The sequence below is a fragment of the Anoplopoma fimbria genome, chromosome 12, assembly GCF_027596085.1.
Source record: "Anoplopoma fimbria isolate UVic2021 breed Golden Eagle Sablefish chromosome 12, Afim_UVic_2022, whole genome shotgun sequence".
NCBI classification, from domain to species: Eukaryota; Metazoa; Chordata; class Actinopteri; order Perciformes; family Anoplopomatidae; genus Anoplopoma; species Anoplopoma fimbria.
The window spans coordinates 11,834,299-11,861,251 of record NC_072460.1 but is presented as its reverse complement, the minus strand read 5'-3'; the positions used below and the strand labels follow the sequence as shown (position 1 = coordinate 11,861,251).

The following is a 26,953-nucleotide window of genomic DNA, read 5'->3' as shown; positions in this document are numbered from 1 at the left end:
TCCTCTGAAACGAAGCCATCTCATCGCTCTTTATATTAGGATTAATGTTAGCCGAGACTTTCAGCTGCAGTTCAACTGAAAGATACAGTTGTGCTTTTAGTGCTATTTCCAGGAGTAGTCAAAGATTATTATACTAATTGTTGTTATTATTGAGCAACTACAAAGTGTGATCCAACAGGTAGCTTTGAGGCCTCCAGTGTGTTATGAAAACTCATGATGTCTCTGACACGAGCTGACACTGCCACCTGGTGGTTCCTTCAGGGAACAACACAAGTAGCGTGAACGACTGAACCATTCAGGAGCAAAGAATTGGGCCAATTATTTGGAGATCAAAAGTGGTGGAGGGAGTGTCCAGTTGATTTATTTAGGTAAAAATAGAAATACCACAGTGAAAATATACAACCAAAAGTAGCCTAATGCATTTAGGTGAGGAAGTAGAATGCGCGGAATAATAAAAAAGGACGATCTCCGCATATACTTATTTGTTAAATAGTGCATCGTGATTCCGACATTGTTATAATAGCAATGCAATGCTAAATCGATGGAGCGCTCTTTCAAAGAATGTACATATTATCAGAAAAAAATATAAATACATTTAAAAAACAAATACTCAAAGTAGGCTTACCTATGAAAAGTAAAATAACTAATTAACTAAACCTTAAGCCCCTCTACAAAAATGCAGGTGTTTTCACTTAAATTGCCTAATTAGACCTCATCTCAGGACCTTTCAAATGTTCTTTATTGACATTTCCCTCCCTTTTCCCTCTGTTGGGTTTGTGGCATCACTAAACTCTCAGCATAGCTCCACCCAAATATATATACCTGAGGTCTAATCAACCAGATTATTGAAAACACCTGTGTGGCTGTGCAGAGCCTTTCATTTGCAAAGTAACTATGTCTACTAAATAAATGTGGAATAGTGGATTTAAAAAATAGGTTAAATGATTTCTTCTGAAATGCAGGGGAGTACAAATAGGCAATAAATTAGCACACAATTGAAAAACGGTAAGGTAAAATAGGCCTACCTCAAAATTGTACTAAAGGCTGAAGCAAAATATTTGAAAGTAAACTTTCCATGCTCAGAATTCATTATTGTAACAATTAGCCAAAACCAGTCTGCAGAGTGAGTTTTCATAACTACCAGATCTCCTTGTGATAACTGAAGATTAATAAAATCTGTTAGTCTAATTAGTAGAGCCGCAGAAATATAGCACTGTGCTAACTTTTTGAATAGATAAAAGGCCAGTCCATATTTTCAAACCCTTATGCAAGTTTCAGATTGGAGTAAGCCTTTATAGATCAAAATGGGCCCAAAAAGTCTGTAAATTGTGCATTTCAAGAACAAATAAAAGAGAGTTGTATCATTTTAAGTATTTTTATTAGGACAAGTCAAGAAATTAAATTGTGACCAAACATCATTTTGCAACCAAACAGTGATACAGCCAAAGTATTTCTGTAAACAAAATGTTGATATCGTGGCTTTAGTCCACCTCCTCAATAGTGGGGCCCTGGGCACCGCCTCCAGCCTGACTGCCGCAGCTCCCTGACGGTGCTGCTCCCTGGTACAACTTGGTCACAACCGGCTTGCACACCTTCTCTAGTTCGTTCTGCTGATGCTCATACTCGTCTTTCTCGGCCAGCTGGTTGTTCTCAAGCCAGGCGATCACCTGGTTGCACTTGTCAATGACCATCTTTTTATCCTCCTCGCTAATTTTTCCTTTCATGTTCTCATCCTCGACGCTGCTCTTCATGTGGAAGGCGTATGACTCAAGTGTGTTCTTTGCGGCGATCTTCTCCCTCTGCGCATCGTCCTCAGCCTTGTACTTTTCCGAGTCCTGTACCATCCGCTCTATCTCCTCTTTGCTGAGGCGGCCCTTGTCATTGGTGATGGTGATTTTGTTTTCTTTGCCGGTGCTTTTGTCAACAGCGGACACGTTCAGAATGCCGTTGGCGTCGATGTCGAATGTGACCTCCACCTGTGGGACTCCTCGGGGAGCAGGAGGGATACCTGTGAGCTCAAACTTGCCCAAGAGGTTGTTGTCCTTGGTCATGGCTCTCTCACCCTCAAACACCTGAATCAGCACGCCTGGCTGATTGTCCGAATATGTGGAGAAGACCTGGGTCTGCTTAGAGGGAATGGTGGTGTTTCGTTTGATTAGAGGTGTCATAACTCCACCCGCAGTCTCAATGCCCAGAGACAAGGGAGCCACGTCCAGCAGCAGCAGATCTTGGACATTCTCTGAGGTGTCACCCATGAGGATAGCAGCCTGGACTGCTGCGCCGTACGCCACAGCTTCATCTGGGTTGATGCTCTTGTTCAGTTCTCTGCCATTAAAGAAGTCCTGCAAGAGCTTCTGGATTTTGGGAATTCTTGTGGAGCCCCCAACCAGGACGATTTCATGGATCTTTGATTTATCCAACTTGGCATCTTGCAGGGCCTTCTCAACCGGCTCCAGTGTTCCTGTGAAGAGCTCCGAGTTGAGCTCCTCAAAGCGAGCCCTCATGACGGAGGTGTAGAAGTCGATGCCCTCAAACAATGAGTCGATCTCAATGCTGGCCTGGGTGCTGGAGGACAGGGTCCTCTTCGCTCTCTCGCAAGCTGTACGTAGTCTTCTCACTGCTCTTTTATTCTGGCTGATGTCCTTCTTATGTTTCCTTTTGAATTCCTCTACAAAGTGGTTGACCATCCGGTTGTCAAAGTCCTCCCCGCCAAGGTGTGTGTCTCCTGCGGTGGCTTTCACCTCAAAGATGCCGTCCTCAATGGTCAGGATGGACACGTCGAAGGTGCCTCCACCGAGATCGAAGATGAGCACGTTGCGCTCTCCTCTTTTACCTTTATCCAGGCCGTAGGCGATGGCTGCTGCTGTGGGCTCGTTGATGATCCTGAGGACATTCAGTCCCGAGATCACCCCGGCGTCTTTGGTCGCTTGCCTCTGAGAGTCATTGAAATAAGCTGGAACTGTGATGACTGCATTCGACACACTCTGTCCCAGGTAGGCCTCAGCGATCTCCTTCATTTTGACCAGGACCATGGAGGAGATTTCCTCTGGGTAGAAGGCCTTTGTCTCCCCTTTGTACTCCACCTGGACTTTGGGCTTTCCGTTATCGCTGATCACCGTGAAAGGCCAGAGTTTCATGTCGGACTGGACGACGGCGTCGTTAAACTTCCTCCCAATGAGCCGTTTGGCGTCAAAGATTGTGTTGGTGGGGTTCATGGCCACCTGGTTCTTGGCAGCATCTCCAATGAGCCTCTCGGTGTCTGTAAAGGCCACATAGCTGGGAGTGGTCCTGTTGCCCTGGTCGTTGGCGATGATCTCCACTTTTCCGTGCTGGAAAACCCCGACACAAGAATAGGTGGTGCCCAGGTCGATGCCAATAGATACTCCCTTAGCTGAAGACATTTTGCTTATTGCTTTAGAGTTCCTAGAAAAATTAGGAAACATTACGTTTAACGTTGTAGTGCTTCACATGAAAGCACTGATCACTGCAACCGAATATAATTCAAAATGACTTGATCATTAATGTCAGTGATCTAATAATCAGACATATGTTACATTTTGCAGTTAGAATAAATGAAACACTGACTGAAAAACATTTTCATTATAAACTAATAAATTGCTCTACAAGGAAGATATAAATATAACATAAATGTGTATGTGTAGATATATATATGAATATTACATGAGGTATTTCCATGTAATTATAAAATATTACCCTTTACCATTTGATTTAAATATATATTAACATTAGATTGACTAACACTTGAAGCAATTCTAACACCTTTACTATAAATACAAACTCAAATTCAACTGTTTCTCTAATATACTGTGAAATTAACTTCATACCATCATTAATAAAGACATTCTTTAAAGCAGACTTGATGCATTAGTAATTGTAGGTTTGACTGTTATCTCTAATGGAACAAGTAGATTAAAATAATGCCTGAAGATACCATCACAGATATGTCATAACAGCAAGTCTGCACTGATGTTTACGTTCAAATTAATTAATTAATTTAACCAAAATGGAAAAAGTGGATTGCTACTTACTTTCAGCGATGAGTTCTCTGTTGCTCAAAGATGTTGAAGGATCTCAGAGTCTCCTTGTTGCAGCTTTTTGCCTCTGTGTGGTTCTTCTTTAACTAATGCCTGGACTGACTCAGGCCTTGTGGTTTTATAGTTGTAACCAGGTTTCCAGAACCTCCCAGACCCCCCGCCCCCCCTTCTCCTCCGGGGCTCAGTGACTCGACTGTTAATATTAGCAGCTAATGCAGCTGGCCCGGTGCGCGAGAGACGTTGAATATTCCAGAGTGGGACAGCAGTTCGACGCTTTGCCAGCAGGGCTGACGACGAGGGAACGCAATGTAGAGAATGTGGCAGTAAGGCACATTGAGGGGGGGTATGGAAGTGTAAGCTGCCATTAATACTAATTCCCCCCCCCCAAAAAAAGGAAACATGCACTTTAATTACCAAACCACTGTTTTTCTCAGGCCTTTCTGTTTAGTTTTCTTGGTTTAAAAACATTTTGACATGTTTAAAGTTACTTTTCTCTGTCAAAAGAAGTTGTTTTATTGCTGATTTAATGCATTATTTTACATACATTGTTTACACTTATGCATTTTGATGACATTAAATTTTACTTTAGGTGACCCAATTGGATCAAATTAAGACAGCGACAATCATATGGCAAACATACAAGTCTACTATTTTTTCTCAACACAGCTCATACATTAGAGTTATTAATAATACCAGAAGCAGTGGAAGGAAGACATTAAATACACCACTAATAGATGTGGTTTTACAAAAAAGGAATGTTCATTTAATTAAGGTCAGTGCAGAAATGTACCTGTTGTAAATTATTTAAAAGGCACATTCATACCATGGCCTTAAAAGGTATAATCCAGGCAAAACACTTTATAATCGACCTAGCTGCATGTCAGAGTAACAGATCACAGCTGGAATTTGAGTGAGCGAATGGAAACTTGGTATTAAATAAAGAAAATCATGCATACAGCTTGTTATCTTTAACATAACAAAACATGTTCATCTGTTAGCACATAAAAATACATTTTGGTTTGAATTCATTCAGGTGAAGCTTTGGGTGTTGAATGCCAACACCAAGAGTCAGGAGTTCAAAATTCACTCAGCCTTTTACTGACTACATTTTTATAAGTGTTATATTTAATCACTGTACTTCTAATAAAAAAGGGTGACTGGATGATACCTTTTAGGTCATGTATGCAGATACCATTAAATTAGATTATTAAACGCTGCAAAGCAAACATTTTTTTAAATCAATGTACATTGTTATACAGAGCTTGTTATGGCTCAGCCAAAACCCTGGCTCGTGGAATGTACTTATTAAATCTTAATATCGACAGAAGTAACATACATGGTATCTGTTCCATTCTTCCAGCCATCATTTGGCACTGTGCATTAATAGGGTAAACAAACCAACAACTTTGTGATCTAGCAACAGAAGCTTTAGCAACTAAATAAGTACATACACATGAAAGCATGCAAGCAGGCTTTTCTATGAAACACGTGACAAGACATGTAAAATGTTAGTTGGTTATACATTATATGTTTCCTACACATCTTATTCTTCATATTTAACATTGTGTCCGAAGTGCTATTAATAAGTTACATTCAGCATACTTAAAATAATTCCTCCATTTTGTAGCAATTTACAAAATAAAATAGATATCTCTGTTTATCCCGGGGTTACTGTGTGTTGAGGTTCCCCGCATCAGACACTGTCGTTAATACCTGTGAACAAAATACACACTGTTATTGCACATATGTGAACGCATCATAGAAATATATGAGATGCAAGACGACCAACGACTATGAAAGACATACGGTATGTGGTGAAACCTACCTGTAATAATTAGGTTTGAATGGGCCGTTCTTGTTAAGACCCATGTACTTGGCCTGCTCGTCAGAGAGCTCTGTCAGGTGGGCGTCAAAGTTTGGTAGGTGCAAACTGGCCACATACTCATCTGGAGGAAAGAGACAGATCAGAATCTAAGCTGTCTGGACGGATATTTGTTCTTGTATTCATCTTTTCAAGCTCACTGCATTGTGTCATTTTTGGGGCCAAGTCACAAGATGGCAACAATGAGCAACAAACAGGCTTTTTAAACTAATGTATATGATCACTCTTATATTAAATTGATAAATCAAAAATGTAAAACAAATCAGATTTATTTCTTACCCATCTTCTTGGGCAGGAGGTACACATCCTGTTTGTAACGCCCCTCTGGAGCATTGAACAACTCAATCAGGGCCAGGGCCTACAGACAACACAGAGCAAACAGGGGTTGTTAAGACTCACAATGAGTTTTTAGGAATCTACATGTTACTACAGAACAGCAGGGTGATGTGGTGAGAGGGGAAACCGTCCTTCAGCTACCCCTAAAGTGTCAGTGAAGGGCTCCACAGTGAGGCCAAACTACTAACCTGAGTTGTAGCAGTGATGGACAACACGAACGTAGGCACTGTGGAGCAGCTCAGGTTTAAGAGGCGGCCCTGAGAAATGTAAAAAGTACATACATGAACTGCACTGTAGAAGTTGACACAAAAAAAGAGTCACAATAAGGGATATAAGTATGCAGCGGCTGTATGAACACTGAGCACACAGGAGCTGTTGGCTGACTAACAGTGAGACACCTGCAGGGCTTTTTATAATTAAATGTTACTCTAGGTTAAACTGACAGAGGGAATTCAATGATCAGGATTCAAAACAGCATGTTAGACGTCCAACAGTTATCATGAGATTCTGCATATCAATATTCAAACATCAAAATATTTCACAATATAAATGTTTCTATTCGTTTATAGGGTAATGTGGGTTTATAACGTGTGACAAAACTAATCTTAAGATTTTAAGAGACACCGTTTTGTACAGATTTAGCCCTGTAGATGGACATTACCTCTGCAAGCAGAACCACCCTCTTTCCATCGGGCCAGATGATGTGGTCAACCTGAGAACGCACCCTCTCCCAGGTCAGCTCAGGGCTACGCAGACTCGCCTGAGCACATAAAAAACAGGTCAGTCATACAATTGTATGACACATAGACATAGAAAACAGGTAGAGAACAAAGGGCAGAAGACTTCATGCAACACAAAAGGGTGTCATCTATTTTTTAACATGTCCAAGAATTCAAAGGAAGCAGAGCGGAACATAAAAGTAAAAAAAATCTGCACAATTTATCAAAATGAATCATCCGGTCTAAAATATATAGGAAATAAAAAGGCATGTTTGTCAAAGACGGGGAAATTATGAGAAGTTTCCCATTCTAGATCTCGTTATTTGGCACTTAAAACCTGAGAGGGTTAAATGAGGAATTAGAAATGATACCATTTTTTTCAAGTCTAATGGATTATATTTGGTCTAAAAGAACAGGATTTGTTTTGAGATGTACATAAGGGTTGAATGTGTTAAGATTAATCAAAGACTGACATTAAAAATATTAAGATGATTATTGACTCTTTCAGCCCATAAAGAATTAATAAACTCCATTTGAAATATTAGGTTGAAATAAGACAGACGCACGTTTGATTTTAATCGAAGAGTGAATACGTTTTTTGCAAAAGATGATGATAATTTATGGTTATCTATATATCATGACTCATCAATACTGTGTATAAGGAAACTGGAAACAGCTTCAGACGCCACCCTGATAAAAGCTAGAAAGCCAAAAGCACTTGTTAGAGAATGTAACAGAGTGTACTGGAAAGATATTTTAATTGTGTTGCATTGAAGCTCCCACTGGTCTGAATCTTTACAAAACACTCGTACATTAAAAAGACACATTACCACGTCAATCTCAGTATTGGAGTGTCCCATATTGCAGACGATGCAGCCATTCTTCATTCGGTCAAGCTGTTCTCTAGTGACCACATTCTTGTTACCTAGAAAAAAACCATAATGTGATTTGTAGAAAGAGTCACTGTGAAATCACTAGTGAGAGTAAGTCAAAAAGCATTTTAGTATTCAGATGTAAAGTGTGTTTTTGCCCCAGAGACCTAAACTGGGATATTTAAATGGGGCACAATTTTGTTTGCTGGAAACACTGTGATTATCAAAGCAGAAGTAATGGATGTCCCTGCATGGGGCTCAGTACCAGTGCAAGTTATCACCACGTCCATCTGCCGGATGACCTCACTCAGCTTGACTACTCGGAAGCCGTCCATGCTGTGTGGACACACAGAGATATTATCATTAGTTTAAGCAGCACAAACACAGTGAGCACAACTTAAAAAGAATTATGGTAATAAATTGTCTTTTTTGGAATCACAGCTAATCTGATGCACAACATAGAGACAGTGGAGCACAACATGGAGCAGTGCTGAATGGTAATGTTAGTGACTCACCATGCCTGCAGGGCACAGATAGGGTCGATCTCTGTGATGCACACAATGGCTCCAAGGGCCTTTAGAGCGGTGCAGCAGCCTTTCCCCACCTACACACCACAGGACAGGGCAATAGTCGTAAACAAAAAATGTACAATTCATGTTAAAAGGTCTGCTGCACAAGTGAAAATTCGTTCCAACAAAAGTGATTTTTAAAAAAAAATCTGAAATCAAAGAATGATTCACCTCTCCATAACCACAAACAACAACTTGTTTGCCTCCAAACATTATATCTGTGGTCCTCTTCAAACTGGCAGAGACAAGACGACACACACTTTTATCTATATGCACGACTGGAACACAGAAAACAAAAGTTTGCAAATAATGGCTATCTTTCTGGATGATTAAATTCTCCTCACCCATCCAGGATGGATTCACGGCAGCAGTAAAGGTTGTCAAATTTCTGCTTGGTGACAGAGTCGTTCACATTCATGGCAGGGACACACAGCTTGCCGGCCTTAGACAACTGGTACAACCTGAGATGACACATGAGGAAACAGGTTCAGGCACACACAACACATATACACACACAAGTGTGACCTTACGCGCTCCGGGGCTAATTGATTCCATTGACAGTCGTACATGCACATCTGCTGTAACCTGCAGTCAAGCTCTGTCGTGTTTTTCAAATAGGCTCCAGTCAAATCAGGCCAGTGACCTATTCAATCTACAGTGTCAGGATGTATTAATAGTACTATGACTTATAAACTGCTTTTTTTTGCTGACACAGTATGTGTCATTTATCAGGAGGGTCCTGCTCAGCCCCATTTAAAAGACCTTGTGGATAAAAAGCAGCTTAAACTTTAACTTTAATAGCCAACAAGGCTAAATGATGATTGTTATTATATATAGTTAGTGTGTTCAACAGTGAAAAATATGCCAACACGTCTGCAGTGACAGCAGTCACATGGTCAAACTATCTGACAGTAATTGGGATATATACGTTAATAAAGAGGTTGGAAAAATAATATTAAATGGCATGAAACCCAATATGATCAACCTTTGTTTGCAATTTCAAACAGTAACTTTATATATCTATCTTTATCTTTCTTTCTTTATGATACGTTTTACATTGTTTTGTCTACCTTCTTTAGTTCAGTTTTTATTTCAGTGTTAATGGGAAACATAATGACCATAAAATAACACCTGGGGTTTGATCGATACTAATTACTCAAAATATATTGCCACAGTCTCAATGATTTATAGTCCATTACGAGCTGTCATGAACTCATTGGTGTCCAAAAGATAAATTATATTATTCTGACAGTTATAGCTTTAGCCAACTTCCACACTTAACTCATTAAATAGAGTCCCTGCGTCTCAAATTGTGGCCGAAACTTAAAACTTTAAAACCCCTAAACTCATAATATCTAAGCCCCATTTCACCTGTGCACTCCAGTCACACTCTCCTCCACGATGCCCCGGACCTTCTTAAAGACACTGGGATACTTCTTGTACACCCAGTGGGTTAAGTCTCCACCATCATCCAAGATCTAAGCAAAAGCAAAGCAGGGTTAATGGCATGAATGATATTCACAACAATCTATGTGGCACCGTAGAGCCCAGGGATAGAAAAGATAAGAGTCTAAGATCCATGTTGAATTCATCATGGGATTGCCAGGTTGATACCATATTAGCCTGCCAGCCCTCCGTGTTGACACAGCGATCGATGCACCACCAGAAGTCGTCCTCTGACTCACCTTTCCATGCAAACACAGATACCCCTGCAGGAAACAAAACAGACACACCTTATAGGAAAGATAGACAGGCCAGCTGTATGAGCAACAGGTCCATCAGGGGAACATTTCACATGGGACGCACATGCACAGGATTCAAATTTACAATATTTCACACAAAATCAAAAGTAAATGCAACAACAATTTTTAAGGCATTGTTGACACCCGTTATAGTTAATGTGTAGACCTAGCCATAGCTATTGTGTTAATCATTTTTTTTTAATAGTCAGAAATATATATATATAAACCATGACTATAGTTGTAGTTAATAACAATAATGGTGATTTGTTCTTCTTGATACTGATGAGCCGACTCTCCGTTTCAGACGTAATGCCAGAGAGTAGAGACTCTTTCTTACCTGTTTCAGCGAGAGCAGCAGCCACTTCATTCTGAGTGGAGTAGATGTTGCAGGCAGTCCAGCGACACTGGGCCCCGAGGGCTACCAGAGTCTCGATCAACACCTAAGAGGGAACGACAAAATATACAGCTACATGAACCGGTAGCAGAGATAAAGGAGAGAAGCACAGAACAATCAGAGTGAACAAAATGAGAGGACGTACTGCAGTCTGAGCAGTAATGTGGGTACAGCCTACTATCTTGGCCCCAGCCAATGGCTTCTCCCCCTGGGCTCTCTTCCTCAAGGAAATCAGGGCTGACATGTCTGGGGAGGAACAGATTGAGCACAAGTTAGTGGAAGCTTAGAGGTGAGTTGAGGTTTTGCTTTGGGCGAGGAAAGAATGATGGGACATTTTGAATACAAAAACAAGCCCTATCTACGATGTGGATGTGCAGTAAATGGCTATAAAATGGAGACTGATTGGACAATAATGTCATCAACAGCTTTTGCCACCCAGGCTTTGAGCCTGAAGAACACTTGTCCAGCTTGCACGCCTACATATCACTCACACAGGCAACGTAAACAACCAAAGCGAAAGATTTGCAGCCTTGGAGTATACAAAAACAAAACAGATGAGAGAGGGTAAGAGGTAAGAGAAGAAAATAAGTAAGAAGTGATGAATAGAACTGAGAAAAAGAGCCCCAATCATGTTTCAAGAATAATATTGACACTGTCTCAGCCTTGGGTCATAAAATTATTTTGAAATCAGGAGGAGAGGACGGTTATTAAATGGTGTCTAAGCAGCAAAACAGATGCCATGTGATTCATATCTGTGAGTCATAACAGGTAGAACAGAGCTCTCTTTGCATAAACGGTAATGATAGCAAGCCTCTTATCCGCACTCATGTATATGAGTGGAAGGGATTCCATTGGAAACTGAGATTATCAGCTAAAACTATTGGGAAAAGAATCAATACTCTTTGAAATGCCCGTCAGATCAAATATACCTTGTTCTGCAATTTCTATTTCACGGCGGCCAAATTCGGCCTGCTTGATGTTCTTCACACAGAAGTCACTGCTGCCCTGGGTGTTGACCTGGGCTTTGTCCCGGGGAGAGGTTTCATCATCGGAGCTGTCGGAGTATGACGCAGCTGTGAAATGGAGAACACCAAAGGTCACTTATTGTGGAAAAAGAGACAATTATGAAATACTTAAAATCCATTGTGTGAATGGTGGAGCTTCTGCATGCATTTCCTGTGTATGTATGTATGTGTGTGTGTGTGTGTATATATATATATATATATATATATATATATATATATATATATATATTTGGTAATGGGAGATAGCAATATTTCAAACATGAACACATAAGATATAAATCAGTCTTGATAGTGATCTGTAAACTTTGTTATTTTAAAGAATTGGGACCAAGATATATACTGAGCTGGATTTATCAGACTATTTGTGTGTATGTGCTTTTAGGCAGCATTTGTGTATCCGTGTACATACTTCACTCCAAAATAAGTTTAATTTATCTTGTTCAAAATCAACAAGTTAATTATAAATGTGAACATTTACAATAATCTTCAAAATCAACAGCAGTCATTTACAATCACTGTCGATCTGTAAAAATACGGCAGGTGTTTTAAGGTGTCCTGGAAGTGGAGATAGAAATTAAATCTTCAGGTGTGCAGCACCTGAGCTGTAGCTGTCTGTGGAGGACTGCGAGATGGACCGAGAGAGGGAGCGGCGCCCAGCTTTGGTGGGGTATTTGCTGAACTCTTGTTTGTCCTCAGTGTTCGCAAACTGGATCTGGAGGAAACCAGAACAAAATGGTGCACAACGTAAACATAAAATGCAAACAAAATCCAGATATTACTCACTTAGAATTAGGGCTTTTATCCTGTCTGGGAAGGAAGAGCAGGGAACAAAAAAGTGGTATCATCAACAAACCTGCTTTAGGTTTGTTAACACTAGTTTATATTTGGACTCATTTTGCTGATTTAGCCTCTAAAACGGTCCTTTTAAAAGGTAAGTCACCTGAGTCTGTTACAGTAAATCACAGGTGGATCAGGAAGAAGGGCGCTGTTGCCTATTTTTAGATACAGCCCTCCTGCTCTGTGATTTATGCTTTGTTCAGAAACACAGGCTTCAGTTGTTGGTGAGGTTCATCGTGTCAACCCGACCCTTCAAAGGGCCCAAGATCAAAGACCTGGAAACACAGAGTGGATCAGCACACAGCAAGCTTGGCTATTTTCTTGACTGGCCTTCAACAGACTTAAAGTCTCAACTGTCCAGTCTTTTGGGTTAGTCTACCAAACCACAGAAGTTGATGCAATTTTAAACAGTCTTTATCATTCAGCTGTGCCTCTGTGCATTTGGCTTTTAACACCCCGAAACTGTAACGGTCTGGCTGCAGACGACAACAGAACAGTAGGGAGACCTGACCCTCAGGTCCTTTAGTAAACTGGGTCACTTAGGACAGTAAGGAGTTACAGTCCAACAGAACTATCCACAAAGTTAACCCACTATATTGATCCTGACCATAATTACACTTTTTGAGAAGTCAGAATCAATCCCAAACTAAATGCAGATATATTTCTTTTCACACACATAGAAGCCCAGGTGGGCTGTAGTTAGTTAGTTAAGTAGGAGGTCTGCAGGTGGGGTTCAGCTCTGAACCTCATAAATGTCCTTTAGCTTTAGCTTTGACCTTAATTGATCTGTTCCAAGACTTAATATTACATCTGGTAATCACTGATGCACAACTGCTTTTCTGACCACTGCCGACAACAGATCCACTACTGCATGTTAAGCATTATCTTGCATGAATAGAATGTTTAACCAATGTTACCTTGACGTTGCTAAAAGCCTGATGAGGTGTTGTTCTTTCTGTTTTCCTTCATTTTTTCCTTGTCATGGATGTTGAGTGATAATGTCTTGTTGTTGTCATAATACTTATGTTTTTATATTGATGGTTTAGATGCGCTTTAACTGATGGAGGACATTAGAAGCCCCTGAAACCCATTTAAAGGCCTTCTTGTTGCTTAAACTTTCGAATTCCTGATCATCGACAGAACAATTATTTTTCTTTATTGGTAGTGTTAGAGTGCAAGGTTATAGTCAACTGCTATCTTTGTATTTCTTCACAGCTTTGTTCCTCCTCAGTGATGAATCCTTTTAATCTTCTGTGTGATTTCCTTGTTCTCTTATTTTAAATGTCCATAGAATGTGTTTGGACTAAAAACTAACGTGCATGCCAGCAAAGTTGACACAACACATAAATGCCAGACCGTCAACAGTGAGTTGGGTAACATTTGAGTAAGATGTTCACTGCACATATGATGTTTATCAGCCCACAACCGTGACTTATAGTTGAATGATTACATATTACATTACATTACAGTCATTTATCCAAAGCGACTTACAATCAGTAGTATATTACATATCATTCACACACTGATGACAGGGATACCATGCAAGGTGCCACCATCAGACTCTAACTAACATTCATGCAACATCCAGTCCACACCGATGGCAAGCCTTCGGGAGCAACTTGGGGTTAAGTGTCTTGCCCAAGGACACATCGACTGCCGAAGCCGGGTATCGAACCACCGACCCTCTGATTGGAGAACTACCTTGCTCTCCACTACGCCACAGCCGCCATGATTATGACATAAAAGAGTAAGGACGTTTACGCAATGAAATGATTTGAGTTAATATGGCCAGCACCAACATCATTTGTGATCTCTAAGGAAAAAAGCTTGACACATCAAACTACTTCTGCTTTATATGAGACAAAAGGGGTACGTTTTCACCTAAAACTTGAAAATGTCAAGATAACTTCTGATATGCAATTCGTTTAAAATGAAAGTAACTGTAGGATAAATGGCTAAAACAGAAATAACTTTATTTACCAAGTCTTTATATCTCACAGCCCCTGTTTTTCCTATGAGCAATGATACCTTCAACATCTACTGTGTCAGTATAACGCAACTCAAGAAGCTCGTGAGACAGTTTGAACTGAGATCTCTGCATGTCTCTGTTTTCACAATTGAGAGTGTGCTCCGTCTCATGCACTTGCAAAATAGTTATTTTATATTTGCTTTGCATCACTTTTGCACTTTGTCTTTTAAATTTCTGTATGGTTCTCACCCCCCACTCTGTTCCTAGAAATCAAAGTCAGAGACTCCTTCTCTTTTGGTTAAAGCATTAGGGTAAAACAAGAGGTTAATCTGATTAATGATGAAGTGTTACTTAACACAGCATTCTGTTTTTGGTACTCTTACACAGTAAACTACCCCAGAGGAGACCTTTATGAATAACCTTGGCCTTTTTTAGGAGAATATTGTACTTCTACCTGCATTTCAGCTGAACAATTGGGTTGCAAGTAAAAGAGAAACACTTCTGTGTGGTCTGCCTCGTTGCATTAGATAAAGGATCATTTTACATAACTGCAAAAAGAAGAAAACTTATGACATGACTAAAGTAAAGGTGGCACATCTGTGTGGGGGATATGCAGTATCTTTAAGAATAGGTGTGCTGGATGAGTTCCCGGTGATGCATTAGTAGCAACTCACCCGTTCTCTCCCGTGCCCATGTTTGTGTGCCATAGCTGCCAGTCCCTCTCCAGTTTTCCAGCCTGCTTTGCTGTGCCTGTGTGTCCTCTGTGTGATGGTACTAGGTGTCCCTGATGCTATTATCCCAGAACACTCCCAGGCAGAGCCGGGGGGAGGTTCCCACCTATTATCGTGATTTCTAATGGCCAACCTGGGGAGAGAGAGAGAGAGAGAGAGAGAGAGAGAGAGAAGGGGAAGGTTGATTCCCACTGAGCCTCTCTCCTTTTCTCTCTCTCTCTCTCTCTGTCTCTTTCACTTTCTGGTTCTGCACTTGACAACCAGCTGCTAAAGTCAGTAGGTTGTATTTTATGACTTATGATTTTTAAGTGCCGAGAGAGTAAATGTCAGAAGATTCTGATTTGTACATAAATAGGAAAAAAAAAATCACATACACACAGAAAAAAAACACATCTTTGCTGCAGCTTTTACTTTCAGGCTGTACTCCTGATTTGGACTACTGAATGAAAGGGGATTGACAAGAGGAATTAAACCCTGTTTCCATTAGCCTTCAGCTGCATCAATAAGCGGCCCATCCAGTCCCATCCCACGGCTAAAAATACCCATTCTCTCCTAGATAGCTGGCCAGGTCACAGACTTAAGCTGTGGTGTGACTGTCAGTCAGCAGTGTAAAGGGTTCAATATGGGCCTGACATAAGGTGACATTAACTACTTAGTCAGACACCACTATAGCCCAACAGCGCCATCTAACAGAGAAGACATACAGTCTAATCCACAGAGATCTTTGTATAATGACTAGAGTGGTCTCGTTCAACAAGTCAAAGTCAGGAGGCCTAAAGTATTTTTCTAAGATTTAACTGAGTACAAATGGTGTATAAACAGTAAAGCAGTGATATGCAACGTGTGTGAAGTTCCTCAGACAGATGCAGCTCTTCATTTAGTCTGCAATGGCGCCTGTTGAGATCAGTGCATGCATGACGGATTACAGTGTTGTGAAAAAAAACACACAATGCTAATCCTTACTTCAGAACTATGTGACCTTTAGCAGAAACTATGAATTATACTTATTACCATACAACTAAATCTTCAATGTATATATACATACAACAGGTAACCCACAACCATATCTCTTGAACAGACCTTAGGAAATGCAACCCTACCACCTACAATACCAATGTCATGTTTTTCCCAAAAATTGTAAAATTAGATAAAAAGAAAGAATGCTGATAACAAATACTGTAGCTGAACTACAGGGATCTATTTTAAATACCAAAAGGCAAACTAAGAACATGGCTGGGAAATGATGAAACAAGTCAGTATGGATGTGTTATATTTCTCATCTTATGGTTACTTTTCCCTCAGTGTTAATATGTATCACACAGTACTAGACTTGTGTAGACTGAGTCTCACTAAAAAATCGCTGTCGGTTTTTGTCTTTTATCATATTGCCAAATGGAAGCCCTATCAGTTACTGTATATTTCCACACCTTTATTTAAACCAGGGGATAAGAAAATCTCTATTTGACCTTCACAAACAAGATGAGATAGCGAAAATGAGGCCTGAACGATTTTAAGTATCTATGTAAAACAGCCAACAGGGATCAAATAAAAATGATGATGATGCATGAACAAATTCAGAGTGAGTAAGTCGATTTCCCGGGGGGGGATATTTATTGTGTAACTGCTGGATGGATTGAGAGAGAGAGAGAGAGAGGAGGCCGAGCAGTGGTGTTCTTTGACTCACCCACCCACACATATGTGCACACTCACTCTCATTTCATTTTGTAGCATTGACTGTTTTCTTTCGTGGCTCCTCTCAGTATATTATGTGACAAGGCATACTAGCTTCATCAGACATCCAACGTTTCTTTTTAATTCACATTTTCTAGGATTTTATTTAGTTTTATCTTTTTTTCCAATCATTTTCAGTATTTGCTTTATTTATTCATTGTATCCATGCAAACAGGTGGCTCCGTTTGACACCAGGCTCTCACATTTATTCACAACACGCTGCTTTGTTTTCATAAGCAGAGTACACATTCCTACCATCCAATATGTTTTCAATCGGGCTCCCTGAGGCGTCTCGCAGTCCCTACGTTATTGCCTCGTCAGACAGGGGGTCTGAGCTTATATTCTGAAGTCTGTAAGCCCCGCTGCTGGGAAAATAGATATCTTTATTATGCTGATTATTTGGTCAGCCTCTTGGACATAGGCCTTCGTCAACTTTGAAGCAATGAATTAACAAATGCAGCTACACGAGACATATCATTTTGAATGAACACTACTGGTGTGCGACGAGAAATGGTACATCTTACATAACATTATAAAATATTACCCCACTAATAAAGGCCAGTTTGGTGAAGCTTGGATTTTGTAGTTTTTATTGATACTGAGATGTTTACTCATATCTAAGGTGATCTTTAAGGCTGTGTTTATTTAACAGGGACCATACCTGATAACTATTGATAAACAGGACAAGCAATAAAGCATACAGGAGAAAGGCTAGTTTGCAGGCCCCTTTGTTTGCTACTCAGCATTTTACTTAAATGGGATGTCTGCTTGTTATTAGTTGACTTCCTCTTTCAATGCAGTTTTCCTCTGCTGGGTACAAGTCATTGTGACTACTAAGATTTATCTTTTCCACATTCCAGAACTCTGCAATGCTTGTGACTGATTTATATGCAAATAATATAAACAACTATTGTAACTCAATAAGGCCAGTGAGTCAATATCTTCATCTGAACACCAATTGGCAATGTGCTTAACAGAGGTCTGGGGAACACCATTTTAATAAGGTTTTTACGGCAAGAATACAGAAGTACAAAGATGTCACAAACATCCCGAAAGTGTGTAATCAGGCCAATGAATCATGATTAACATAGAGCACACAGTGTCAACAGGTTTGGCGACGACTCCTGCATGTGAGATATAAAATTTACATGAAGTTCAGCATTCAGTCCCAGAATAGCCTTTGTGTCAGACAATTTAAGTATCAGTTGGTAGAACCCAACTGATACTTAAATTGTGAGGCTGGTATCATGATTGTAGTGATAGTAAACATAGCAATACATTTTGTAAAGCCTTTGTGGAATTATAATAAATGTAAATATCTATGTAAATACAAACACAAGTTCAAATGAATGAAATGTCTGGATATCTGCTGACAGACAAACCTGCAAGTATAGGAAACAAAGTCTGTTAGTAGGAAGAACAGGTGTCACAAGTTATGGCCTTGAGGGATAGAAAAATTCTCCTTTAAAAGACGCCTTTGATCTACTGTCTGTTCCATGTTTATCTGCTGCCTGTTGCCAGCTGTAACACATTGTGCTGGATAGCAGCCATCTCAAAGGAGTCTTTAATTCTGATCATTGTAGTGTGCTACTCTGTAACAGCACAGACATTCAATGCATTTTCTCACAGGGCCTTGTGCTGCTAATACATTTCTATAATACTGTTCATATCACTAATAATCCTAGAGCCCACTCACACACTACTGAACAAATTCAAGATTGATATCACGTCCACAGGGTTGAATTTCCTAAATATAGACATGATAATTTTTAACAAATGAAATTTCCCTGACCCTACACCTTCAACGGATTCAACGCTCTGTGATGGCACGTCATGGCAGATTGAGTTCTTCAGAAAGCAAAGCAACACCTAATTAAAGACCTCACATGTAGTGTGCAGACCCCCTGTCTAAGCTCAGCTATGTTAGGCCATGTATTACTTCTATAAATTTCAGAGGCCTTAAATCAGAGGTTTAAGAGCTCAACTTGGCTTTTAGTTGTTTCCTGCCGACAGGATGTAGACATTGTGACTTAAATTAAACAGGAAGGCTGCATGGAGGCAGGTTTTTAAGAATAATCCAATCTTGATGAGAACGTATTTGACATTATATGCTGTGACCTCAGTAATGAAACACTGAAATCAAGGATTACATAAACACCACATGTGAAAGCGTTCCTCTGTGGCCTATAACTGCACAGATGCTAAAGTCGAAACTGAATAATATAAATGGTAAATATACATTTTTTTTTTTTACTTCGCAGCATGGCTTTGCGTGACACCGCAGCATCACACGCAACACCGCATCAGAGCGACATTAACCTCCTCCTGCTGGCGTGGTGTCTCTCTACGATGCTTATGCATTAATTTAATAATAATAATAATAATAATAATAATAATAATAATAATAATAATAATAATAAATCAACACACAGTGCACTGACTGGCCCGGCACACTAGCACTACGACGTGTGTTGGCCACAGTGCAGCCCGTCTCCTCGGCCCGGTGGGTGAGTGATGGCGAGCGTCACGGCTCTTACCTTCTTGACGGATTTGAGCGTGGGGACTGCGGTGAACGCGGCCGACGGCATCTCCCCGACGTTCATGTTCACGTCGCTGCTGTTCTTGCTGACAGTCAGCGCTGAATATTTTTCCGCGACGTTTTCGGTCTCTTTGACATATTTCGTGGCTTGTTTCACCTCCGCCTTGCTGTCCACCACCGAGTCGGTCATCGCATCCAGGAGGTGTAGAGGCTGTTACCTAAGAGAGACGCTGACTCCAGATCAGACCACCGTCCCCGTCCCTGAAGCTCTCACACTGGACCCCGGTCGAGGAGCAATAAGTAGGCTGTTTTAATGAAGATAAACCTGCTCTGTATCTTCACTTCTCTCTAAAAGAGCAGCACGGGCATTTGTTTCGGTCCTCTGCTCTGCTGTCATCCACAGACGGCAACACCTCCGGAGGGAGGGGGGCGGGTTTGTCGAGGATGTCACCTGAACTAGTCCCGTTTGGCGGCGCGGAGGAATACGGAGAAGCAACGGCGGAGGCTGTGTCCTCAAATTAAGAGCAGTGCGAGCTTTGGTTGCATTCAGCAGTTAACACCAGGTTACTTGTGAGTCGATGCAAGTGTAACCTAGATGTTCTGCTTTCAATAGCAGCAGTATTTCAATGGCCCTTCAGCGTCACAGGAGGCTGCGTACAGTCCCCGCCTCCTTCGCTGTGATTGGCAGACAGTGGCACCAACGTCTGTAATCCTCAGCGTCTGATTGGCTAAGCCTGCTCGGGACAGTGTTTGACCCTTTAACCTAGGAGGTGTAACACACGGAAAAGACCATACCATTTAAGGCCCATATCGAAAAGACAGCAATTTATATTATTTAATTACGTTCCAATTCTGTGTTAAATCGAACTCATTTATTGAAATTACAATTTGCTCAGAATAATTTATTTGTATGGAATTAGAATGTAAAACAGAGTACTTCAAAAAATATTAAGAAGTTCTTGTACTTTACTTAGACTATATTTCAGTGTTAAATGTTGTAAATAACAACTAAGTATAGAATACTTTGCAGATTAATCTTTTATATACAAACTACATGATATATTTAGAGAATATGCTACATTTGTATTGATTTAACTACCCAAGAGCATATAAAGTATTCAACAACTACAGCTCCAATGGGACATCTTGAATGAATGATGAAAAGATGACAAACTAAACTTACCAAAACTGGGAATGAAGAAGTAACCACAACCAACCTTGAGTCACTTAATAAAATTTAATTGACATAGGTTTCATGAATGTCCACCCTTTTTTCCATTATAAAAAAACAAAACAAAAACATTGCATTGCTGCATCTGATAGGTAAAAAATTATCTACAATGAAAAAAAGAAACACTTAGGTGGACTGACCGATGAAGAGGTAACTACATGGATAGAATGTGTAATGTGATTAAACACCAAGTCATTGTTTTCCTACAAACACTATGTCTAACCACGAAATTGTATAAAATGCATCCAAAAAATTGGGCAAATTAGTAAGTACATCCGTTACACACTGGGGAAGAGAAGAATGTCTGTACAATATCTTCACATTAGTATCACATTTCAGTTTTTGCTCAGTGGACGCAGGTTGGACTTATGATGCGGAGTCCATCCCCCACAGTACATGGGTTGAAAAAATGAAAAGTAAAAATAAAAAAGGCATCACATAAAAGATACAAGACACCAAACGAGTGTCTCTGAAAACAAATGTACCATTTACAAAAAATAATTAAAGCATCCACTGGTGACAAAATCTCAACTTTTTAACAGACCAGGGTGTGATATCAGCTGTTATTGGCTCTGAGTGACTTGCCCTGGTTACCTATAACTTCATGCATCATTATTGTCTAAACAAATCCTTATGAGAATAAAAAGCTGGTCGTAAACGCTCGACAAGATAAGCTGAGAGTGGAAGCATCCTCCTTTCAGAGAAGAAGACCAGAAAAAACAACAGACTCAGCAGCAACATGGTCTACATCCTTGGAAGACCAGTGTCCGACTGGAGAAACCAGTGTCCGACTGGAGAACCCAGTGGCAATGCTGTGATTTGGTATATGATGGCGTGGCAGGGGGGAGAAAAAGGGAGAGCAGATGGTGCGGCAGATCAGGTTAGATGGGATGAAGAGTCTCAGGCAGGGTCGAGTTCATAGACAGAAGAGATGATGTTGGCGACAGTGCTATGAGACTCGAATCATTTGAGCCACAGTCTCATCTGCTGCTGCCTGGGCTACGTCCTGCTGTTGCTGGAGGAGGAAGAGGAGGGGAAACGAATCAGTGAGGTCACCATAATAAATTATGAGAAATGTCATTACAAAATGAGACATATCCTACGCAAACAAAGTGACACCTAATTCCATACACATTTCAAAAATCTTTCAAAAGGAAGTTTTAGTGCTTGGTTGACAATTTATAATATATTTACTATATCAGCTTGAGTCAGTCATTTTTATATTACCGAGTGCTGAGGTTGGTGATGTTTTTCTGCACACATATTCTTACCTGTGCCAGGGCCAAAGCCATTTCCTCCTTGTCTTTAGGTGAAAAGAAACGTCCTCCATCTCCTCGCTTGCGCTGCATGGCGTGACGGTGGCGAGACTCGTGTAGGTATTTCTGCTAGAAGGTAAGCGAATGTACTGGATCATGAGCATTTTAGCATTGTTAGTATCTTGTGCCACCTCTGTACCAGTTGAAAAAAACGTAACACATTTTTCGCACTTGCCTCTTGTGATATCTAGCCACGCCCTTACTAGTCTAGGTTTCGAGAAATCCTTATCTGACATTACATGGCTAAATACCACTAGACAGGCACTATCACAGCACAAGATGATATACAGAATGAGCTCAGTATTAAATGATAAATAGACATAACATGTGCCCTTGCATTTAGCAGGTAGTGAGGAAGAAGAAGCTTCAATGTGCCTGTATGTGTGACCTAAACCCATGTGTCTTACCCTCCTTTCTTTGGGGATCTTGCCCTCAGCCTCCAGTTTGGCACGAGCCTGTCTTCGCTTCAAGATGCGGTGGTACTGTTTTGCGTTGACGTACAGAGGTTCCTCCTCGAGCATCTCAGCCCCTGGCAGGGGGATACGCTGCATTGTGGGAACTGCACCACCTCCAGGCACCATCTGATAGAGGGAGAGACACAAACAGGGGCACAGTGTTTAAAGCCACTGGCATGGAAAGTACACATGTATAGCAGCATGCCGACATAAACAAGTAGTTACTGTGCAAATACAGGTGTTTTCAGTCATTCAGAATGAATAGACTCCTTACAGACTGACACTGGGTGGAGTTATGCTGGGAATTGCATGAAGTCATCAAATATCATAAACTAATAAGAATCATGAAGGCGCAAGTTATCCTGCCATAACAAGTGCAGTAGAGGTGAGGGAGATGTCAATCAACCATAGTCTTAAAATGCCCATACAGTCCTTAGAAAAGTGATAATACCTATATGGGTGGACAATGGGTGTTAAATAAACACAGTTATATTAACTGCATTTAAAATAAAAAAAAACCAATCATGGTATTTTGCCAGCTTTTCAAATAATATACTACTTTATGAAAATAATTATGTATCACCAAATAATTAATTAATCATATGAACACATTAGATTCTACTAAAACAAATGAATACATCACTAAACCACAATGAATAGAGAAAGGCTGTTATGGCTGGCACAAAAATTACAAATTGAAAAACTGTATTTGGTGCTCTTAAAAAAAAAAGGGACTCCACCACACTGCGTCAGTCAAGATCAAAAAAGGGTAATAAAATGCTGGATACCTCTGCACAGGGTCTTACCATGACCATTCCACCTGCATTGACCATGTTACCAGAGACGGGCAAGGTGACGGTCACAGTGCCTTGGCCGCTGTTAGTAGTGTTTGTGTTGGCACCACCTGCCTGTACAATCTGGGCGCCTGCCAAGCTGGAAGCTGGAATTGTGATCATTCCTGCAAACAGATTATCATCACAGTTCTTATGCAAAATGAGTCAGCAGTGCTCTACTTTATAAAGTCTACAAAGCACTAGGCAAACAGAAAACGTAAGCGTAATTTGAGTTTACCCTGCTGCAAGACGGTGCCATCTGCATTGACAGGCTGGTAAACAATGGTCTGTCCGTCAGCCGTCTGTGCCACCTGTTGGCCCTGGACACTGATCTGCTGTCCCTGTGGGACCACAAGTAAAAAGAGAAGACACTCAATAATCATGTTCATAATAATTTGATTAAATGGATTTGCCGTTCAACTGGTCAGAGTTTAGGACCTGGTTCTGTCCAGCGGTGATGGCTGTCTGGGGCTGCTGGATGATGATCTGCTGGGGCTGACCCTGTTGGCCTTGGAGCTGGAGAGTCTGTCCGCCCTGCAGCTGGATCTGACCTGGCTGCACCAGCTGGATCTACACATGGACAAAGTATCACCCACAGATTCAGGAACATCCTAGCCGTGTCCAATTTACATTTAACTGCAGTGATCCCAAACATCAACACTAATAAAGTGTTTCCGGCACTTTAAAGTTAATACGAGGAACTTTCATTTTACACTGATTTTGGCTGACCCTGTGGACAAAAGTGGTAGTTTTTCTGAGCACCAGATTCCTTTTAGAAAACCTCTCATTTTACTGCCACAGTGTCTGACGGTCTTTCCTGCCCAGTCCTGTTTCTGGTTCTACCATGATTACATGCAGAATCCAATCCGGTAACACCGATGACGAGCATTAAAAATAACTATATAGAAATAGCCATTCTTCTTGCTGATGGTCCAGTTACCTTATGTAGGTAATTTAGTCAGTATAACATTGAGACCGTTTCATACCTAGTTGAAAGTTCCTTCTTTTAAAACTAATTTAAATAAGACAACTTCACAAGTAAGAAGCATTTGCAAACAGCAACATGTTAAGCAACTGAGGACTAGTTCAATGAAAGCCCATTCACAATGTGCTTCTCATTCTAAAATATTACACCCACCTTTCACAACTGCCAATAGTTTTACACAGAGAAAACATGTCCCTATTCAAGATAATGTAGTTCAACATGAATACAGAATTTGATCTAGTAACTGAGCCTTATCTCTTACCTGCTGTAATCCCTGAGCTCCAGATACAGGGACCTGCATTATGGTCTGACCCTGACCCCCCGACATGGCCTGCACCATTATGGGTTGCCCTGATGATGTGATGAGCTGCCCACCGCTCACCTGGACCATCAGAGGCTGTCCCTGGACCTACAGAGAGATACAGAAAGCTGTTACAGCACCATTGCCTGTGTTTGTTAACTCAACATCGCTTATGTTTGACACAGTCTCACAGACCGCAAGCAAATTATGTCAAATCAATAACATCCAGGATACCACATGATGGATAAAAAAAAACACAATGATGATTTGTTGTCATTTTTGTTTTGGGATACATACATGACACTATCTGGTTCCATAGTAAATCCAATACTAGCCTATGTACAGTATATTTTACAAGATTTTTAATTAAGTTGGGCTGCTATTGCAAAAATACAAAACCTCTGTATTCAACGGTTTTGTATTTACTTGAATACTGCTACTGAACCAATAGGTTACATGAAGTTCTTTTCATTTGCTTAAAAAGTACATGTTTTGAGAAGATCAAAATAAATTTACATTCACTATGCAACTTTACAAGTACAAATTGTGCAATTAGCATCCATTAATTAAGCAAGTGACCACAATGGACAACTGAAAGCCGATTGCAGCAGTTGTACCATAGGGAAAAATGCCAGAGGGAAGCAATCCACTGCCATTTTGCAACTAGACAAGAGAAAAACATAGCTAGATGATGAGAGGTGACAGCCAATAATGAAAATGGATCCTTGCTGTTCAGTACTGGTTCTTCAGCTAACAGCAAAACACAGCCATATGACTCATGTTTCAGATAGCTTTCGTTCTCATGGGAAGAACCTCTAACTTGCTTAACTTGCAAGAGAGAAAAAAACACAACTCAGGCAAACAGTAGTCATGAAAGCACAAGCGGGGAACCCGAGGCTGACACGCAACACACTGTGCTGAGGAACATGCAGTTCAGGCAGCTGTATGACATGCCGGGGAGGAGAGGATGAACCACACAGCACATTGAAGGGTCATGAAAAACAGCCCTGGTTGAAGCATGCAATCTCGTAGGCCGTAACAGTGTCATGACTCTGACGCATGGCGGCGGCGGTGACACCACTACCTGGAGTGTCTGCACCTGCTGGCCAGAGGCCGTCACCACTGGCGCCTCTGTTTGCAGCTGCACAGCAGTCACTGTGCCCTGTGTCTAAAGGTAATGCAGGATAATACAGTCTCAGACAAGTAATTCACAGGAAAAGAAGATTGGAACTGGATTCCACTGGAACACTTTAATGCTGGGTCCCTGATACCTGTGGTCTTATAGCACAGTGTTACATTGTTGGTAGTATGACAGACTTCTTTATCAAAACAAAATAGTAACTCCTGTGCTCACCTGCTGTTGGATCTGTCCATTGGATGTCTGCACAACGATCTGCTCCCCAGTAGTAGTGGTGGCAGTGGTGTACTGCTCCATAGCTTGTTATTGTCACAACCTTCTCTAGAAACAAAAGAAAGACACACAGTATTAGCTGACATTAGATGTCATATTATTAGCAGTGCATTCTAAATCCATCTACAACCTTTAATGATCATGGGAAATGATCCAGAAAGAAAGAAAAAAGGAATTTGCAGCCTATCTCTAACGTCACTGCAGCACAGTCATTGTTTGATAACGTTTGGTATTAACGGTATCCAAGCGGGGCCTTTCCCCACTGCAGCTCATCACGCTAACGTGTGGCAGTAATATGTTATTATGTAGCAGGGTGTAAGAAACACACACTGGGCTCAATGGGCTGGCTCGCCTTTAACTGGGTGTTTGGTCGTTGCTATCAACACTAGCTCCAGTTAGCTCCGTGCAGAGCGTGGATAGCTCTGACGGAGAACAGGAGGCTCGTTAACGGAGACATGGTTAACGTTCGCCTTTCGGACGTTGGTCTTTTATGGAACGTTAGTAGGCAGCTAAGGCAACGTTAACAGCACGCAGCCGTTAGCAGCCGCCCCTTTGTTGGGGGTCTGTACCGCAGCCGACGTTAGCCGAGGCGGGTCGGCTACCTGAGACCATGTTTCCCTCACGAGCCAACACTGAGAACATGAAGCCGTTTGCAGCCTAACCGTCCGAGGGGCACGCGGCGGCCGAAATCAAACTGCCATTCGGGGTTTTTTTTTGCATTTAGCTCGGTTTAGTAATTTGGTTGGTTCACGGCAAACCAATCCGTGCTGACAACTACCAATGCCTTCAATCGGGTCTCCCTTACCGTAGCTTCGCTGTCCGGTTTCCCTCTGATTGGCTCCAGTACAGCTCGCTAAAGCCCAATCAACAAAGTGAGCGGACAAAATGGCGCAAATGAAACAACGGAGGTGGGTGCGCAGCTGCGTGACTCATGAGCCCGGGGCCGGAGAGGGTGCAGAGCCCGGGGCCGCCGGCAGATGATGCCACAGTGAGACGTGACGGCTGTCCCTCTGCGGGGCC

The 26,953-nt window shown here is 41.2% G+C and overlaps 3 protein-coding genes across 9 annotated transcripts; all 3 read right to left on the bottom strand.

Moving 5' to 3' along the window:
* Window positions 1-1,481: 1,481 nt before the first annotated feature.
* Window positions 1,482-3,401, bottom strand: hspa1b (heat shock protein family A (Hsp70) member 1B). The gene has a single exon (XM_054610051.1). It carries the CDS (start codon window positions 3,399-3,401, stop codon window positions 1,482-1,484), a length of 1,920 nt encoding a protein of 639 aa, XP_054466026.1.
* Window positions 3,402-4,553: 1,152 nt separating this feature from the next.
* On the bottom strand, window positions 4,554-19,973 carry ahcyl1 (adenosylhomocysteinase-like 1). 2 transcript variants are annotated; one of them, XM_054608935.1, is made up of 17 exons: window positions 19,400-19,973; window positions 12,192-12,306; window positions 11,499-11,642; window positions 10,715-10,815; window positions 10,513-10,615; window positions 10,048-10,142; window positions 9,805-9,911; window positions 8,778-8,894; window positions 8,605-8,668; window positions 8,380-8,468; window positions 8,130-8,200; window positions 7,823-7,917; window positions 6,935-7,033; window positions 6,462-6,530; window positions 6,217-6,295; window positions 5,881-6,001; window positions 4,554-5,768 (listed from the first exon to the last, which is right to left on the bottom strand). In XM_054608935.1, exons 1-17 carry the CDS (start codon window positions 19,589-19,591, stop codon window positions 5,762-5,764), a joined length of 1,668 nt encoding a protein of 555 aa, XP_054464910.1. In that variant the 5' UTR covers window positions 19,592-19,973; the 3' UTR covers window positions 4,554-5,761. The 2 variants fall into 2 exon arrangements, with proteins under 2 accessions (XP_054464910.1, XP_054464911.1); XM_054608936.1 differs by lacking the exon at window positions 4,554-5,768 and having other exon boundaries at window positions 5,877-6,001.
* A 651-nt stretch (window positions 19,974-20,624) lies between these two features.
* On the bottom strand, window positions 20,625-26,846 carry nfyal (nuclear transcription factor Y, alpha, like). Of its 6 annotated transcripts, none has more exons than XM_054608570.1 (9): window positions 26,739-26,846; window positions 25,877-25,981; window positions 24,484-24,630; window positions 23,675-23,806; window positions 23,475-23,577; window positions 23,192-23,361; window positions 22,356-22,529; window positions 21,904-22,014; window positions 20,625-21,647 (listed from the first exon to the last, which is right to left on the bottom strand). In XM_054608570.1, the coding sequence occupies exons 2-9, from the start codon at window positions 25,955-25,957 to the stop codon at window positions 21,582-21,584; spliced, it is 984 nt and encodes a 327-aa protein (XP_054464545.1). In that variant the 5' UTR covers window positions 25,958-25,981; window positions 26,739-26,846; the 3' UTR covers window positions 20,625-21,581. The 6 variants fall into 6 exon arrangements, with proteins under 6 accessions (XP_054464545.1, XP_054464541.1, XP_054464547.1 ...); XM_054608566.1 differs by having other exon boundaries at window positions 21,904-22,017; window positions 26,739-26,845; XM_054608572.1 differs by having other exon boundaries at window positions 23,210-23,361; window positions 26,739-26,845.
* Window positions 26,847-26,953: the final 107 nt, after the last annotated feature.